This window comes from Phasianus colchicus, chromosome 11 (genome assembly GCF_987193195.1).
Source record: "Phasianus colchicus chromosome 11, bPhaCol1.hap1.1, whole genome shotgun sequence".
NCBI lineage: Eukaryota > Metazoa > Chordata > Aves > Galliformes > Phasianidae > Phasianus > Phasianus colchicus.
This window is the reverse complement of record NC_143446.1, coordinates 5,277,485-5,293,543: the sequence shown is the minus strand read 5'-3', so window position 1 is coordinate 5,293,543 and position 16,059 is coordinate 5,277,485. Positions and strand designations below refer to the sequence as shown.

The following is a 16,059-nucleotide window of genomic DNA, read 5'->3' as shown; positions in this document are numbered from 1 at the left end:
ATCAGAGCAGCAGCCTTGCCAAAGCCTCCTTTCTTGTCAGCGTACTATAAGAAACTAAAAATTTAAAACGCCAAAATTTAAAGGCTTGATGAACCAAACAAAATAACATGAAAAGAGAAGAAAGATTGGTGGAAAGCGCATTAGTATGGAGCAGGTGCATGCACAAGTCATAAATCCAAGGGAGTCAAATAACCAGAAGAGCAAAGTAGACCCCTTGTACATTGTAAGTATTCTTGAAGGAAAACAGATATATCAGCCAACACACCAACACATATAGCAGCTTGGAGAAACTAATTTGGTTAATATTTGTACCAACAAAGGATTTGTTTGTTTGTTTTTTTAATCTCCTACAGGAGAAAAGTAGAGCCCTGAGTACTGTATTGATGGATAACGTATCAAGGTAATGTATTGCATACAAGTACTGATTCAGTAAATAACTATAAATGTTCAAAAATGTGCTTTATTGATACAGGTTATCTTAAAGCACTATTACTGATTCCTTCTTATTATTGCAAGTTTCTCTCCAGACAACACTTCTGTTTTTGTAAGCCTCATCACAACCCCACGATTCCATAGCACAGCCTGGTCATTTGCTTTCCTGGTTGTTTTTAAACAGGAAAACTCACAATACAAGTTTCTGATGTTTCTCTCATGCAAAATTATGCTTTCTATAATGTTATTTGGGATATCACAAACAAGTTTTATTTCTTCTAATTACATTATTCTTTCCTAATATTACTGTTTTTATTTTCAGAATTTTTTTCCTCAATCTAAAAAAGCAAAAAAATCGTATGTTTCAATCTGAGCATTATCTTAGTGCATAACATGACACTGTACTCCATACTTGTTCTATTAAATATTTCTGTAACTGAGTATCACCAAGTAACAATAACACTGCAGCACAACAAGGTTAAAATCTGTGAGATTTTATATATTCTTTCATAATTTACCAGAAGTTCTGAAAGTTCTGAAAGTGAAACACATAGCATATTCTCATATTAAAGATCATTGTTTGATAATCCAATATTTATTAAACAATTGCCTCGTACTAATATTGACATTCAAAGTAATGGTAATGATAGGATCAATGCAAAAGAAAAACAAGAACAGAGCAATCCTTGGGTCAAACTGAATGAACCTCAAATCTCTGGACTGGATCTTTTGTAAAGCTTGTTCATAACACTAATCACCAAGAGCATAACCAGTCTTTATTTCACTACTTTAAAGTTCAACAGCACTCTGATTAGTAACATAGTCAGAGGTATTTTAAATACAGAATTGCACAGTAAATATGCACTACTCATTTACTTGTTAATGTCAGTGGTCAAGGCACTGCTTGTCAGTTAAGCTCTGCCAAGCATAACTACTCTATCAAAGGCAATCTCAATTCCAAAGCAAAAAAAAATACAAATAGTTGGGTCCTCTACCACATCAACATGAAGGTCTTAATAATGAAAAAAATGAACTCTGCATACTTACTTAGTCACTATTACTCTCTTAAGTGATTTATTAGGAGATTTTAAATATTGATCTTACCACTCCTGGGAAGATTTTCTGAAGTCTTTCCGCTGCAGCAAGTGCCTTAGGCTTCCCACCACTGAGACAGTCTTCAAATTCATACAGTGGCTGCCGCACTGGGTTGGAGTATGAAATCCTTGCGTTGTCAACAAAAGTGATCTTCCTGACTCCCCAACCCTAAGCAAGAAACTAATTAATATATTAAATACAAAGGGCTTAGTCAAATAATTTCGAATCTCCAATGACAGAAACTTAAAGGCACTTTGCTCAACTGTTCTAGAAAGATCAGCTTTTGAAGCTATTCACAGCACTGTATTTGCACTTCATTAAGAGAACAGGTAGCTTCATCCATCTAAATTTATTATTCTGCAGTAACCCCTCAAAACTTCATTAAGTGAGATGTGGTAAGGATTCTTGGAAGTAAGGATCACACAGCTACACAGCTACTTCACATGCTTCACTGTGAATTTGATTTTTATAAGCTTGTTAATTCATTCCAGAATTTTTCAATCCTTTAATGTAAATTCAACATCTATTCTTATCATGCTAAGTTTCTCTGACTGTTGTACTATTAGCAGAACTCCAAGTCATTTCTATTCCCTACAGATCTTCCCTGCAATTTATAATGTAAATTATAATGCATACATTAATACAGAGGACTACAACTTTTTCCTTATGTGCCATGGCAGCTGCTCAAAAAGTAGTAAAATTATTGAGAAACAGCAGGTTTTTATGATTAACTCAAGACTTACCATCAAAGTCCTTGCCACACTACAACCCAGAGTACCGGCTCCTAGCAGCAGACACTTGGCAGACACAATTTTTTCCAAATCAAGAGTAGGGACCAACCGCCAGCACATCAATTTCAAATTAAGATCCACTGACGATTCTGCTAACCTATACCACAAAATAAATAGTAACACTGATGAATACTGTGGGGTTTTGGGTAGTTTTTTTTGCTTTTTTCCAAGCAAAGCAAAGACCTATTTCAACTGTTTGGGTTTTTTTTTTTTTCCCCCAAAAAGAAAGAAAGAAGTGGAATAGACCATTCCCTCAAGGCACATGCCAGTAGTTCTCATAATACCTTTTCCTTCTCACCTTGGTTTCAGCTGCCTTTTGCCTTTCTCTAAATTTTGCAGTTTATGACAACAGAGCCGTGCTTTCATTTGGTCTCCTAAGTTATTATTTTGGATCTCTTTTTCTTATTCAGGTCAAACTCACTACGTCTGAGATCTATTGTTCTACCATCTTTCCATTATTTTAAGGCATTCAGGTGCAACAAGAATATACGATTTGTGGAGAAGAATGGGCCAAGAGAAGGGACTGCTTTATTTTCCTAATAAGAAATAGAAATTATAAGGCTGACATATCTAACCTGAACTTTTCCTTCTGCAAAAGAATGTACATAAAACATCGTTACATATATAGAGAGAATAAAGGAATACTTGTACTTTCTTGTGAAGAGTGAAGCATATCTCAGCTTAGAACAGAATATATCATGCCAGCAAGAGCATCAATACATAGTTTAAACAATTCAACGTGTACGTAATGTGAAAGAATTAGTCTGAAAGGCTCATCTCCACTTAAGGCGGAGATCAAAAGACATTTGAAACAACTTTCTCTGTTGTTCACCCACTTGTGAGACAACACAATGCTATGCTCCAAGGAGCACTAGCTACAAATTCTTCTAACCATTCTGCCGTTGAGATATCTAGGTACATACATAGCACAATTACTCTTTTGCTAGATTGCTTACTAGCTATTAAATATACCAGATATATTCTTTGAAACTTTTTCTTGTAAGGACTGTCTTGGCTAAACATCACTTAACAACATTCTTGTAAAAACTCTCCAGTGCTTAAAAAAGAATAGCAAATCACTACTGTAACAACAATAGAAGAAGTCTGCAAGCAATGAACAAGAGCCTGCATGCTGTGCTCGTCAAGATCTGCGCCAGCAGGGATGATCCACTGTTTCATAGCTGCTGTGATGGTATTATTGCTAGGAGAACATTGGCCACACAGACCACATTTCTTCAGTCTGAATAGATACTGTCTGCTCAGGTTGTCTTCTCTGGTCCGATTCCAGAAGTTCAAACCTTCAGTTTAGTAAGCGTGGCGATGTAGCCATCAGAGATGATGCTTTGCCAGGGTTCCAGAAAATCTGGAAGGATCACCACTTTATTATCCCAAAAGACAGTGTATATCAGCTGCATCTTGAACTTTTTCTTTGATGAGTAATTCCCATTTTGCCACTCCAGGGACTTATGTTTTGACTTTGGTTCATAACAGTGACACCAAATCTCACAACCAGTAAGAATGCAATCCAGCCTCATAAGTGCTGAGAAACATGTATATGGTGTTCTTCCTGTTCCTAGGCAAGTATTTATGGGATCTTCCTGGCACAAACTTTATGATATTCCAACACTGCCACCGTTGCTTCCAACACAGTGAAGATGCTATTCAGTTCTGTACACAGTTCCCTGGTCATAATCTGCCAATTCACATGGATGAGTTGATTAAGACACTGCTGTGGTTTTATGATTCTTGGTTATCAGTGTTCCACATCGTAACATCATGTAGTACATTGAGAGTTAAAGACTTAATGCTCCAGTTCTGGGTACCCATCCCAGAAGAGAAGTAATACATCCCCCAGAGGACTGTTTGCTGTTTTGTTACCATTTCTACACAGAGCAAAAGATAAAAGTCATTTGGAGGTCACTTGACCTTCACTTTTGATCTCAGCAGCCTGAGCTTCCTAGATCTTCTCACCTCACCATTAGAGTAAGGCCTTCAGCTTTCAGACACTCTCACTTAATTTGATTTATTAGCTCCAATTCTAATTGTATTGCATTATAGTGTGTTACCTTGCATTCCAATACCTAATTTAGTAAAATAGTTTGTTTCTCCTCAGATTGTTGCTGCTGTTCTTTTCAGCCCATCTCTCTACCCTTTTTCCCTTTCACAAGGTATGCATAACCCTCCCCAAAAGTTGCAGAACCGGGCCGAACCAGCCCGTAAACCATTGGCAGACACTCTTCATTTTGTGGTATGACAGATGAGCATGTCGGTCCAGAATGTGTTTTTTCCTTCACACTGCTGTCAAAACTGCAGAAACATACCACCCACAGCTTGACTGCCCTAACATCCACCTTTGGTCTCCATAAATGTTCAGCAAGTGTCAATAAATGTTAGTGGATGCCATTTTTTCTGCATGGAAGAATTCAGTTATACCCCTTTGCTCCATATACGCTTCTATGTCAGACATTTTTGTCAGACTGCCCCTCTGCTGCCATATGCCACATGACAACAAAGCATAATAGAATAATGGCAGGAAGGTTCAACATCTAACTCTGACATTACAGGCCAACACAATAAAATAGGAGGCATTAAGTTTGGAGCAGCCTTCTCAAGCAGGAAAAGTGAAAATGTTTACTGAAGGAATCAGAGTCCCTCAGATGAACGGTCACTAATGTCTAAGAACACATTCTAAATTACCACAATTGAAAGAAAAAAACCTTAGCTTGCTAGATAAAATATCTAACCTAAATCATTAGATCAGGATGCTCTCACAGCATCAGAAAGGCAAGCGCACACACGTAGACAATGAAAGCAGAAATGCCAAAAGGCTGTAAAGCTAAGCCGTTTTCAGTCCCATGCTGGTACACTATTATGTGCAAAATAACAAAAATTACTAAGGTCATGTTTCCTGAGCTGCTTCCTGTCACATCATAACACTTGCAAAAGCATGAACTGTCCTCCATATTAATTTTCATTATACTTAACCTGCAGATTAGAGAATTCATTGAAAACAGGCCTATAACACTGCATTAAATTTTAAATATAACGTTTTTGATATTTTAAGCTAGAGTCACAAACTGCAGAAATGTCTGCTGTTTACAGTGCACTCTGCTCTAGCAAGATGCAAATCTGCAAATAGGACCAAAAATTACACAATATATATATTACTGCATAATCTTCAAAACATTTAGAGTATGCGGCACTGCCTTGAGACAGAATCCTTGCATTCCACATTTCAACTTTTATCACTAAAACCCAAGAAAAGAAACTACAGAAATTTAGAAGATGAAAACCAAACCTTTTTGGATCCATACACTCACTGAGATTGACCACCCTTGGACCCATGCCTCCCTTCTGGTTTTTCTCCCATCCAACAGCTTTTGGACAATCTGTTTCATGAAGAAAGAAGGAAAAAGAGATGAAAGCCTTAATACCACAGGATAGGAAAAGAAAGTTTTGTTTGATTTAAACTTACTGGAAAAGAATTAAGCCTTTAATTAAACAAGCTGCACCTTAACCTAGTTTACGCAGCTACACAAGTGTTGCTGGATTTAATACCAGATGTCTAATGTGCTGCTTTTGCCTGCTTAGCTTGCTTTATACCTAAGGTGGAAATATCATCATTCCTCACCAAGCCTAGTGATCCTGAATGTCAAACAGATAGGCATGTTTAGCTCTCAGTAAATTCAGAATTCGCTACTAAGTTTTGCCTAGTTCAATCAGCTCATCATGTTCCCTAGGCTCTATCTGTAAATTCAGCAGAGAATTACACGTGCTATTTTTACAATAATTAAACAATTCACAGCTATTGCATGTAAAACATCCAGAACAAGGTGAGGTAGAACAAAAGTTCATATTGTTCTGCAGACAGAAATTTAGTCTGAGTTTGTTCTAATGTGACAAACTGATTGCTTTTGAAATACATCTGTCTACTTCACAATTGGACTGAATTCCACTATTTTATAAATATACAGAAAAATATGCAGAGATTCACTATCATAAGAATCTGCGGAGGGACTGTGTAGAAATTTAAGACTTGTTTTTAATATCAGTTCATATAAGATACTATAAATTGCTACCTGACTTCTGTATCTCCACAATAACTTTTTCCTCAGATGTTCTCCTTAAATCCTGCAAATCCCATTACTAATTCAATAAGAAAGCCTATTCACCCTTGTTTTTTTTAAAGAACATTCAAATAATTTTCAATTTATTTGAAATAACTTAGTGTAAGCAATGATAGCAGTGATTTCACAGTGTTATTTTTCCTATCTTCATGGTGACTAGGGAGGAAGAAACAGAAGAGAGATTTATTTTCCTCTTTTAAATGAATTACCTGGGCCAAATGCTCCTTGTGGAAGTTTTATTTCAAAGATAATGCTGTGTGTTATGTCTCTCACCCCTTGCATGGTCCTGTCTCTGAAGCAGAGCACTTCAATTGACTGCAGAATATTGCCCCTGGCAATTAAAAAAAACATACAAAGACATGCATCTTTTTTTCCTTTCATAGAAAAGGAACTTATTTTAACACTACTACACAAAGTTTCAGTCTTTTGTAGATTTCGAATAACATTTTTTTCTGTTAGCAGAGGAACACTACTGCTCACTGGCTATAAAGACAATTGTTCAGCACACGTAAACGATCACACTCTGCTGAGACAACTCCAATAAAATGACACTAAATACTACGTCCTCTGTCATTTATTCAGTGCTTCTAGACAAACTGCATCAGAAAACACATTAAGTGACACGACATATACCTGCACTGCACCAAGGAACAAGTAAGATTTTAGTTCTTGATGTAATACCCTTTTTCCTACTCACAATTCAACTCCAAAAGTCAAAGAATTAGAGCTTCAGCGCCTAAAAACCAACAAACCTTAAAATGTATAAAGCACTCTGGGTACTTATACTTATCCTTCAGTCCAGAAAATTCTGTACCTGGACTTTTCTCCTTCCTGATGTGCTTTCCATGATAATATGCAGAAATCAGAACTATGAAAATACAACTTAATTACGTTATTACGTTGCAATAACCCAATTTTAGGTAAACAGTAGTTTTATAGTCTAATATTTGAGAAGCATCTCCTATCCAACTCCTGCCCAACAAAAAATAAATCAGAAAGTATGCTACAAGAAAACCTAAGAGCATCTGATTTTCAAAATTTAGGTCTAATGTTACTTGGCACTAATTACTTACCTAAAATCACAGAATATTTCAAACAAGATTTTCTTTGATTTGAAACAGTTAGAGCCTAAAAGGTTCTGAAGTAGGTTCTGAAGCATGTACTTCCAGATACGTTTACACAAGTGAGAATGAGGAATAACAGGAATTTATAACTGAACGAAATAAAAAACAGTTGTTGGTCTCTGAAAGCACTGAAACTGCTTCTGGTGTTTGAGATATTGAAGCTGTGTTGTGAAAATGAAGCTGTTTGTGATAGCAGGCAAAGTATCATTAACAATATCAGTAATCATATAGAAAATAATGACTCGCCCGATTGATGATTAGAGTCTCTGGCTAAAGAACACTCCTCCTCAGGAAGTGGCCTTTATCCAGATGGTGTCCTCACTTTGGAGGCTGGCCCTTAAATGAGCCCAGGGATGGGTGGACCCAGGGTCCACTCCTGGTCACACTAGAAGCACAAATGAACTACTTGTACCTGTGCTTCCTGGGCCAGCCACCCCCTTCACCAGGTGCTCAATCATCAGTTCAGGCCATGACATAACAGTTTCACTACAACAGTAACATGCAAATCCAGAACCAATGAACACAAGTAATGTCAAAGTTAAAAGTAGTGGGTTTTCATTGCCTTTTTTGTGTTTGTTTTTTTTATTTTCCTTCACATATTTTTTCCTTCACATATTTCTGAGACTAAGGTTAAACTTCAGGTGCATGATGCAAGCAAATTGCCATGGATGAAAAAATGATACAAATAGAGCTTAATTTGATATGAATCAATAGCATATGTCTCTGTGGAAAACAATAGAAGAGATACCATTTATGCGATGCCAAGATCAGGAAATTTCGCAGTGGCCATCCTGGATAGTGAGATAAATTACACGGATCATAAACTCCAACTGTCACCTGTAAATAAAATTGCTCTGAGATGTCATCTATCAATACTGATACTCACACTAAAGATTACCTGGCATTTTTAGTGTAAAATATTTGGACATGGAATGACTACACATACATTTTATGTTTTTACCTACATTTACTGCATGGTCACACTAGATTTCAGTAAAACATTTGCTAGAGCTTCCAGAGCTCTCACTTCAGCTTCTTCAAGAACATTCACATATTTCACTACAGTATATTAGCCTTTCTTGCTTTCTTTAAATAAGACATTGTGAGGAAAGCCCAATAACAGAAGCCTTGCTCCTTAAACAGAATTCTGCAACAATTTTAGGATGATTCAAAACTGAAAGGGGTCAATCCAGCACGAAGTCAAAGGAGAAAAACAATATAAAAATAACTCAAAGGCAACCCTTCAAGATGAGATATAATATAAAGGAACTGGATGTTTTGTCTCATCTTCAACCAGTGCAACTACCACGCACTTAAGTGAGGCACTTAAACTCAGAGTTTATTTACTTTACATTCAGTGCAGAACAAAAACATAACCAGAAATCAGAAAGATGCCGCCGTCTACCTTTAGATATGCTGAAAATTTGGACTCATTCATCACTAGAGCTACCTGTCTCTTTCACATCTACATCAATGATGTGTCTCTAGAAACAGTCTGAAATGCAATCAAGCCAATCTAATGCATAAACACAGGGTAGGCAAGGATCCATTCCCCTGTCCCTCATCCAGCCATACACTGCTGCTGCTTTGCACTTGCTGACTCAAGAAAGCACGAGACCTGTTAAAAAGTTGACCTTGTTTAGTAAGTTAGCAGTACATTAATGCAGCAACAAATACATTTTTCTTCTAGGGGAGCAAGTTCAACTGGCTCACGGAAATACTGACAAATTTCAGAGTCAGCTCATCCAAGAAACTGCACCTGATAGCTCTTTGGTAGATCCCTTCAAAAAAGGACATTAACAAAGAAATGTGTTCCAAATGATTACAGACTATCTTGCATTAAAATACCCCTACATTAATTAAATGCTCTCTTGCCTGTGACACACTACTGCACTTACACTACTTTTTTAAAATCTCAATTTTTAGTAAAAAGAGCACGCAGAACTCAGACTTAAAGCTGTCCATTAATTTGATGCATCTTGGCTTCTCGATAAAGATGTAGACGCCTAACTCTTGAAAAATAAGTCAATCCAAGCTGCTGGTCATCAACTATTTACCCAGTCTACTTAATGGCCAACAAATGTGCCCAATTCAGTATTACATGTATGTTTCAAATCACTTGTAAATTAAGTACATGCAGGTTACAAAAAGATGCAAAATACTCATTACCTTTCCCCCTTGGTCTTGAAAGAAATCATCCCATTTTTTGAGTGGAGATACAACCACAGAATTGTCATGATACTTGATTAAAAAATAAGGTAAGGCTGTAACCCCTTCTGTCTGGCAAAGTTCATCATATGCTTTCTGAAGTGCTTGAATCTAAAAGCAAAAAGACAATTGAAACCAATAGTTGTAATGCTCCTATAAAGAAACACTGAAATGTATCCTTATGCTCCCTCCCAGGTTGGAGCATTCTATGTTTCATTCTATGATTGGGTGCAACTGTTTCAGAATTCAGGAAATGCTATCTCACTCAAGGTATTACAGAATACAGTGTATTCAGAAATTTTAAAGTCTATTATTACCACAATAATAGATTAAAAAGTGAGTTGCTAAAACTGCAGTTGTCAATGGAAATTTGAAACAGGTACACCATTACCATTGCAGCAAATGGATCTACCAACAAAAAAAACAGAACAATAAAATGAAATCTCATTCTAATAGTCACAGTAGCTTGCTTATCAAGTAAATCTACCCCCTTTATTATTAGCAGAAGTTCCCTGATTTGTTTCCGAAGTAGAAGACCTGTACTCTTGCAGTCCTGTATGTGTTGGCAAACAGTAATCACACTATTACACCAAGGAGGCTTAACCACTCTGTTTATTTTGTCATCCATTTCCAATGTTTAGTCAAATTCTTTGGAAAGTGACAACACTGTTACAGTGCTTATTACTACAGAAGTAATATAAGGGCATTCTGGGAACAAGGCAAGTATTGTCCACTGGAAAGAAAAAGAACAAACTGAAAACCGTTTCTCATGGACTACTACAACATCAAAAAGCCACTTCAAGTTTCACATCAACTTCTGTCACAGTCAAAAAAGGTATTTGGAAAACTTGACTTCTTGTCTTTTCACAATGAAATAGGAAACAAACTACAAAACGCTGTCAGATGCTCTAAAAAACTACTCCCTATCAACATTTTTCTTGTCAAATCATACATTTTATTAAGAATTGTCATTTCTCCCAATCACTCACAGAATTTTCCTTTTAAAACCTTTCATTAAATAATGGTAAGTTTCAAAAATACTGTGTAGCAATTGGACAGATCAATATGATGAAAAGGCATTACAATAAAGGTGCAGTGACAGAAGGACCATCACAATAGAAAGGTGCTATAAAGGAAAGGAAGGAGATTGCTCACCTGGATCAGAAGATTCCAGGTTCACAGGGGAAAGCTTCACCAAGGAGGGATCTCCAGAAAGAGATCCTTCCCCAGTGGAAGTCAGTCCTTCAGTGAAGTCTAAGAGAGGTGCAGCCAGGCTCCACCCCTTCCTATCACACAGGGGAATTGCTTTCACCTGTGCTCCCAGGGTCTTTTGCCCAGGTGCTCAGTCAGTGATTCAGTAGTTCCCATATACACAGCTATGTAACTACCTCCCCTCAAGAACTGTCTGCCATGCCTGCATCTAACTTAAAGCTGAGGTGATGTTAAGGTGAGAGATTTTGTACAGGGAAAAAAAGGGGTAAACTAAGAGTGAGAATAAGAAAAGTGAAGATTTTAAAAGGAATTAGATTTGAAAATCCAGCATATGCTAACAAAAATACTAAGCTTTATGGCAAGAAATCTACTCAGTGCTACAGAGTTCATAACATTTGGTATTTAGAATACCTGATTTAAAGAGAACCTGTCACCAAGACACACCGGTTTCTGAACTATATGTATTCCATCAGGGAAGCAGAGAGCAGGGTAGCAAAACCAGTAATAGAAATGATACTTTTTCAAATCCTTGGGGAAAAAAAACAAAAAACCAAGATAAGATAATAAACATACAAATTAAAGAAAATTTCTATTTGTACTAACCATAGTTCTTATTTGACAAGTCACTGTCATGAGTTGAAAGAAAACCGAGCATACTAGACTTCTTTCCTCTACACCTGTAATCAGGACTTCAGCAGACAATATACGTACAATACTCCAGTGTTAGACAGAGCTTTGTGTACTAAACTTGCAAATATGTTAAACATGAGAGCTGCTCTGCTTTTACTAATATTTGTAAGGCAGCCACATTCAGATACATTTTGCAATCTGAGATGGTATCTGCATTTTTTAAAGAATACATTATAAAATCTTTTATATGTGTACATGAAAATGGCCTCAACTTTTAAATGTTCTGAGATATTTTAAAAAGTCTGAGAATGATCCTGATAATGTGAATATGGTAATACAAATGCATAAGTTCTCCTAAGAAAAAACTACTACATTTCCATTTCAATGCTCTGAGATACATTATCATTACTCACTGCGAATGTCAACAGCAGGAACCTGTTTAAGAGCATAGGGTTTTCAAGTGCAGCTCCAGATTTTATTGATTCCCATATCTGTAATTGATAGTTGAGGCAAGAAAGAAGAGAAAGAACTGAGAAACAAAAAAAAAAAAAATTAAGTATAAGAACAGCCATACAGATTTTTAGTTCTTCCAGCTACAGAAAAAATATTGACATCAATGTTCCTGGAAATCCACTGTGATCTTTTTGTGTCTGATCTCATCCAAACCATTACCAATGCTAAAAGAACAAGAAGCAATACAAACATGTACTAACACAGCAGCTATAAATGCTGGGGAACATTAAATGCAACAAAAAAACTCCAGCAGTCTGCCATGCACATGAACTATTATAACAATATAGAACATGATGTATTAGTAGTATAGCCTTTTATTCTCTCTCCTTTTTCACTCATGGGAGCTACACATAGTAGACACGTGAATGAACTACTATGACATTTGACTAAAACAGTTGAGACAATCAAGAAGGCACTGCACACTTGTGAGACAAGAAGCCATAATACATACACGAGGAAGGAGTGTTTGTCTTAAAAAAAGAATAATAAATAAACAACCTGTAAGAGCAAATAAAGCTTTCTGACCTTCCTCAACTCTCTGAACGTAATTAAAGTAACTGCATTGTGTCTGTCATTAACTGAAAGTACTGTGCTACACCAGGCCTCAATTGAAGATACATATACATGAAAACTTTGTTACCCACAAACAGCAGGCAGCCAACAAATCTAATCCAAGAAATCAAAGACCAGTCAAAGTATAGCACCTCAAAAATAAAAAGGTTGCCTTTGTTAGACTTGCTCTTCTCCTTAAGCCATGACATGTAAATTAGTTGGCTACAGTACAAGCAGATAAGCCCCTTCCTTTGGCAGTCACCTTTCTCTTGCCTTATCTCAAACTTCTGGCTGTTTCCCATCACTTTGTCATATTGATAGATGGACTGCAGTAATTCAGTTTAAACTAGACACTTCCTGATTACTGGATGCTGTAACAAATTAAAAACAAGATCTATAGAACACAAGTCACTGGCAGCTCTAGTAGCCATTGAATTTAAAACACAGTTTCGTAGAAGCCTGAAAAAAGACCTCCAAGTATCAACTTGCTATTCTCTTGCAAAGAACAGTAAAAAAGCCAATATCAAACTTCTCTCACCATAATAAGTTAAATCCAAACTACACGGGTGAGTTTGGACAGTCTCTCTAATATTTGGGTCAGAGACAATAAAGCAATTCACTGGCTATTTCCAAACCATCTCTTTACCAGTGTAAAATCAGAAAGATCAACCCAATGGAATGGTGATACAGGAGGTATAATGATAAAGGGACTAGCGTGAATGGAAATGTGTTACAAAGGGAAAGGAAAAGTGCTCATCCATCTCTGAAGATCTAGGCTCACAGGGAAAACCCCACAAGGAAGAGATCTCCTACCATGAGATCCTTCCCCAGTAGAGGTGAGCCCTTCAATGAGGTCTAAGAGAGGTGCAGCCAGGCTCCACCCCTTCCTGTCACACAGCTGAATTGCCTTCATCTGTGCTCCCAGGACTGATCAGCTCCTTTCCCCAGGTGCTCAATCAGTGGCTCAAGCCTTGATTCAACAACTACCATTCAACCAGCTGATTTGATTTTAACCTTACCTCATTTGCTTCTTTTTCCAAAAGTGATTTTTTATCACAGGACTTGAAAGTCTCAAAAGTGTTGGTATTATACAATGTTCCGAAAGCAGGACAGCAACGTGCTGGTACTGCAGCATTCCTGAATTTAAAAAAAAAAGAGAACACTGGAAATTGTGTACCAACATCTTCAACATGCTCATTAGTAGTAACAATTGCTCTCCTATGGAGTAAAATTGTACAGAAACTGGAAAACGATGAGGCATAGTAACAAAAGCTACTGAGAGCTCTACTGAAAACATTTCATGATCATAATGCTTTATTAAATATGGATTGTTATAAGAACTTGTGCAAGAGAGCACCCACATTATGATTTCAAAATTCATGAGGAATCTGGATTTTTCTAGCAAGGCAGTACTGAATTAAGTTGAAGTAAAATTTTTACAAAATGAATTCAAAATAAACAATGATAAATGTGATTTACACTAAGAAAGAATTAAGACTGAACTTTATATGCCAATACGTCATTCACACAAAAAAATGCTCAGTTAAAAAAAACTAAGTTGAAAAAAGACACGACAAAGGAAGTCTAATCCGGACAGATGCCTGAGTGCCTTTCCTAGTTTGTAATATTATCAGCTGGAGGCCCAATTTTTTGTAGCTAATTTTATAGACCTGGTTGATTTAACTCCTTTAACATCATTCTTCCAAACAGATCATTTTGATGTTCCCATATCACAGCCTTCTTCCAAATGCACTTTGCTAAACACACTTTCAGTATAACATCAAAAAGTTGTTAGATAAAAATTGTGTCCTATGAGATTATCTTAAAAACCACTATGCTTTGCTAGAACTCCTAATATCCTGAGAAGGCAGAGGAATTCACTTCTGAGATCCACAACTCTGAGATCCATCAATTAAAAAAGAAGGTATTGACTATGAAGGCATCCGTCCAGATCCTATATTAGTCATACTAATATAGGCATTAGCTCAAAATGAAAACTGGATGAAAAAAAAAAAAAGATTTCCTCTCATCTCACTTTTGCTGTGTACACAGAACAACTTTGTTCTAGCTTCAACTTGGGAGTAAAAGCAAAAATAGGAAATTTCAGTCAAAGGTTAAATACTACTTCAAAGATATTACAACATAACAACCAGGATTGTAAAAGCTATTTTGAGATCTTAATTCTAAGGAAGAATATTTAATTTATAAAGATATTAAGAAAGCTTTAACCAGAAATCAGATGACTGAAATTATTATTTACACAGAAGTGCCTACGAAATGTGGGAAAAAAGGGTATTATATAAACACATATAAACATTAAGTGAAACTGAGACTTGTCAGTGTATTTTAAACTTGGCCCTTCAGATGAATACACTGCTTCAAAAACAGGGATTTAGTACTCTGAGTACAAATATTCTCTCCGCAGTTATAAAGCGCGTGAGAATGTGAATTGATCTCTTACTGAATTTTTTCAAGTGATACTCTGTCATAGCGTTACTGTTATGCAAGGAAAGCTTCTCCACATATGAATTAAGGTGAAGCATAATACATACTTACATATCAAAGGCACTAAATTCCAACGTCAAACGAGCTGGGAAACCTGATGGATCGCCTGGCCAAAAAGAAGCAACATGCATCTTTTAAACTGCAATATGTATATTTTCAAATTAGAGAAATAACCTAATCTAGGATTATAAGACACCCATGGACACACCAGAATTCCCATCTCATTCAGCAGTGCTCCTAATCCTAGCAATGTTTCAGCAAAATACCTAAAACACGTTAAATGAATATTCAGAGGAACAATAGGGGAAGCCCAAACTACTAAGACATTCAGTTTATACGTACCATTGTAGTAGTATCCTTTGATAACTTTTGGAGTCTCATCTAATCGGTACTCATTGAGCTTCTTCTGGGTTAGTTCATGCCAGAATCCTACGTTCAAGGCACTACTGAAGGGAGCAAACTGCAGCTTTGAACTTCCAGGATCCACAGGATGGCGGGACTCATTGCTGACTGCTGCCATGATTGTAGTTCAGTATTAAACATACAGACAAAGAGAATTCTGTAAAAGCAGATAAGCTGTATGAGTATGTACTCCAAGAACCATGTTACACTTAACTACTTAAAGTTTCTTTTAAATACACTTTGTTATGTGAAGTATAAAAAAATCTTTATTCCTCTGAAAATTTAAGAAACTTGGTGCAATTAAAACAGCTTTCACAGATTTTCTTCATGCTTTTTGGAACAGGGGAGAAGAAAAATGTTTTTAATTTCTTGATGACTGCCAAATCACCAGCTTCTTCTTTGGAAGAACTTCTCAAATTAATCAGAAAGACACAGTCATGTTTTTCCTTTCACAATACTTCTTCAAGC

General features: G+C 36.5%; 1 protein-coding gene across 8 annotated transcripts in view; it reads right to left on the bottom strand.

The window, feature by feature from the left end:
* ATG7 (autophagy related 7) overlaps positions 1 to 16,059 on the bottom strand; it is a 113,898-nt gene that overhangs the window by 95,386 nt on the left and 2,453 nt on the right. For all 8 annotated transcript variants that reach the window (XR_016470065.1, XR_004169060.2, XR_016470066.1 and 5 more), the window contains exons 2-12: positions 15,532 to 15,748; positions 15,241 to 15,295; positions 13,704 to 13,821; positions 12,033 to 12,110; positions 11,401 to 11,517; positions 9,739 to 9,888; positions 8,318 to 8,406; positions 6,655 to 6,776; positions 5,617 to 5,707; positions 2,271 to 2,415; positions 1,537 to 1,695 (exon numbers count right to left, since the gene is read on the bottom strand). Coding sequence is in view for 5 of the 8 variants with exons in the window: in XM_031609141.2 (XP_031465001.2) it covers positions 1,537 to 1,695; positions 2,271 to 2,415; positions 5,617 to 5,707; positions 6,655 to 6,776; positions 8,318 to 8,406; positions 9,739 to 9,888; positions 11,401 to 11,517; positions 12,033 to 12,110; positions 13,704 to 13,821; positions 15,241 to 15,295; positions 15,532 to 15,709 (1,302 nt within the window). In the remaining 3 variants the exon portion in view is untranslated. The remainder of the gene's footprint in view (positions 1 to 1,536; positions 1,696 to 2,270; positions 2,416 to 5,616; positions 5,708 to 6,654; positions 6,777 to 8,317; positions 8,407 to 9,738; positions 9,889 to 11,400; positions 11,518 to 12,032; positions 12,111 to 13,703; positions 13,822 to 15,240; positions 15,296 to 15,531; positions 15,749 to 16,059) is intronic.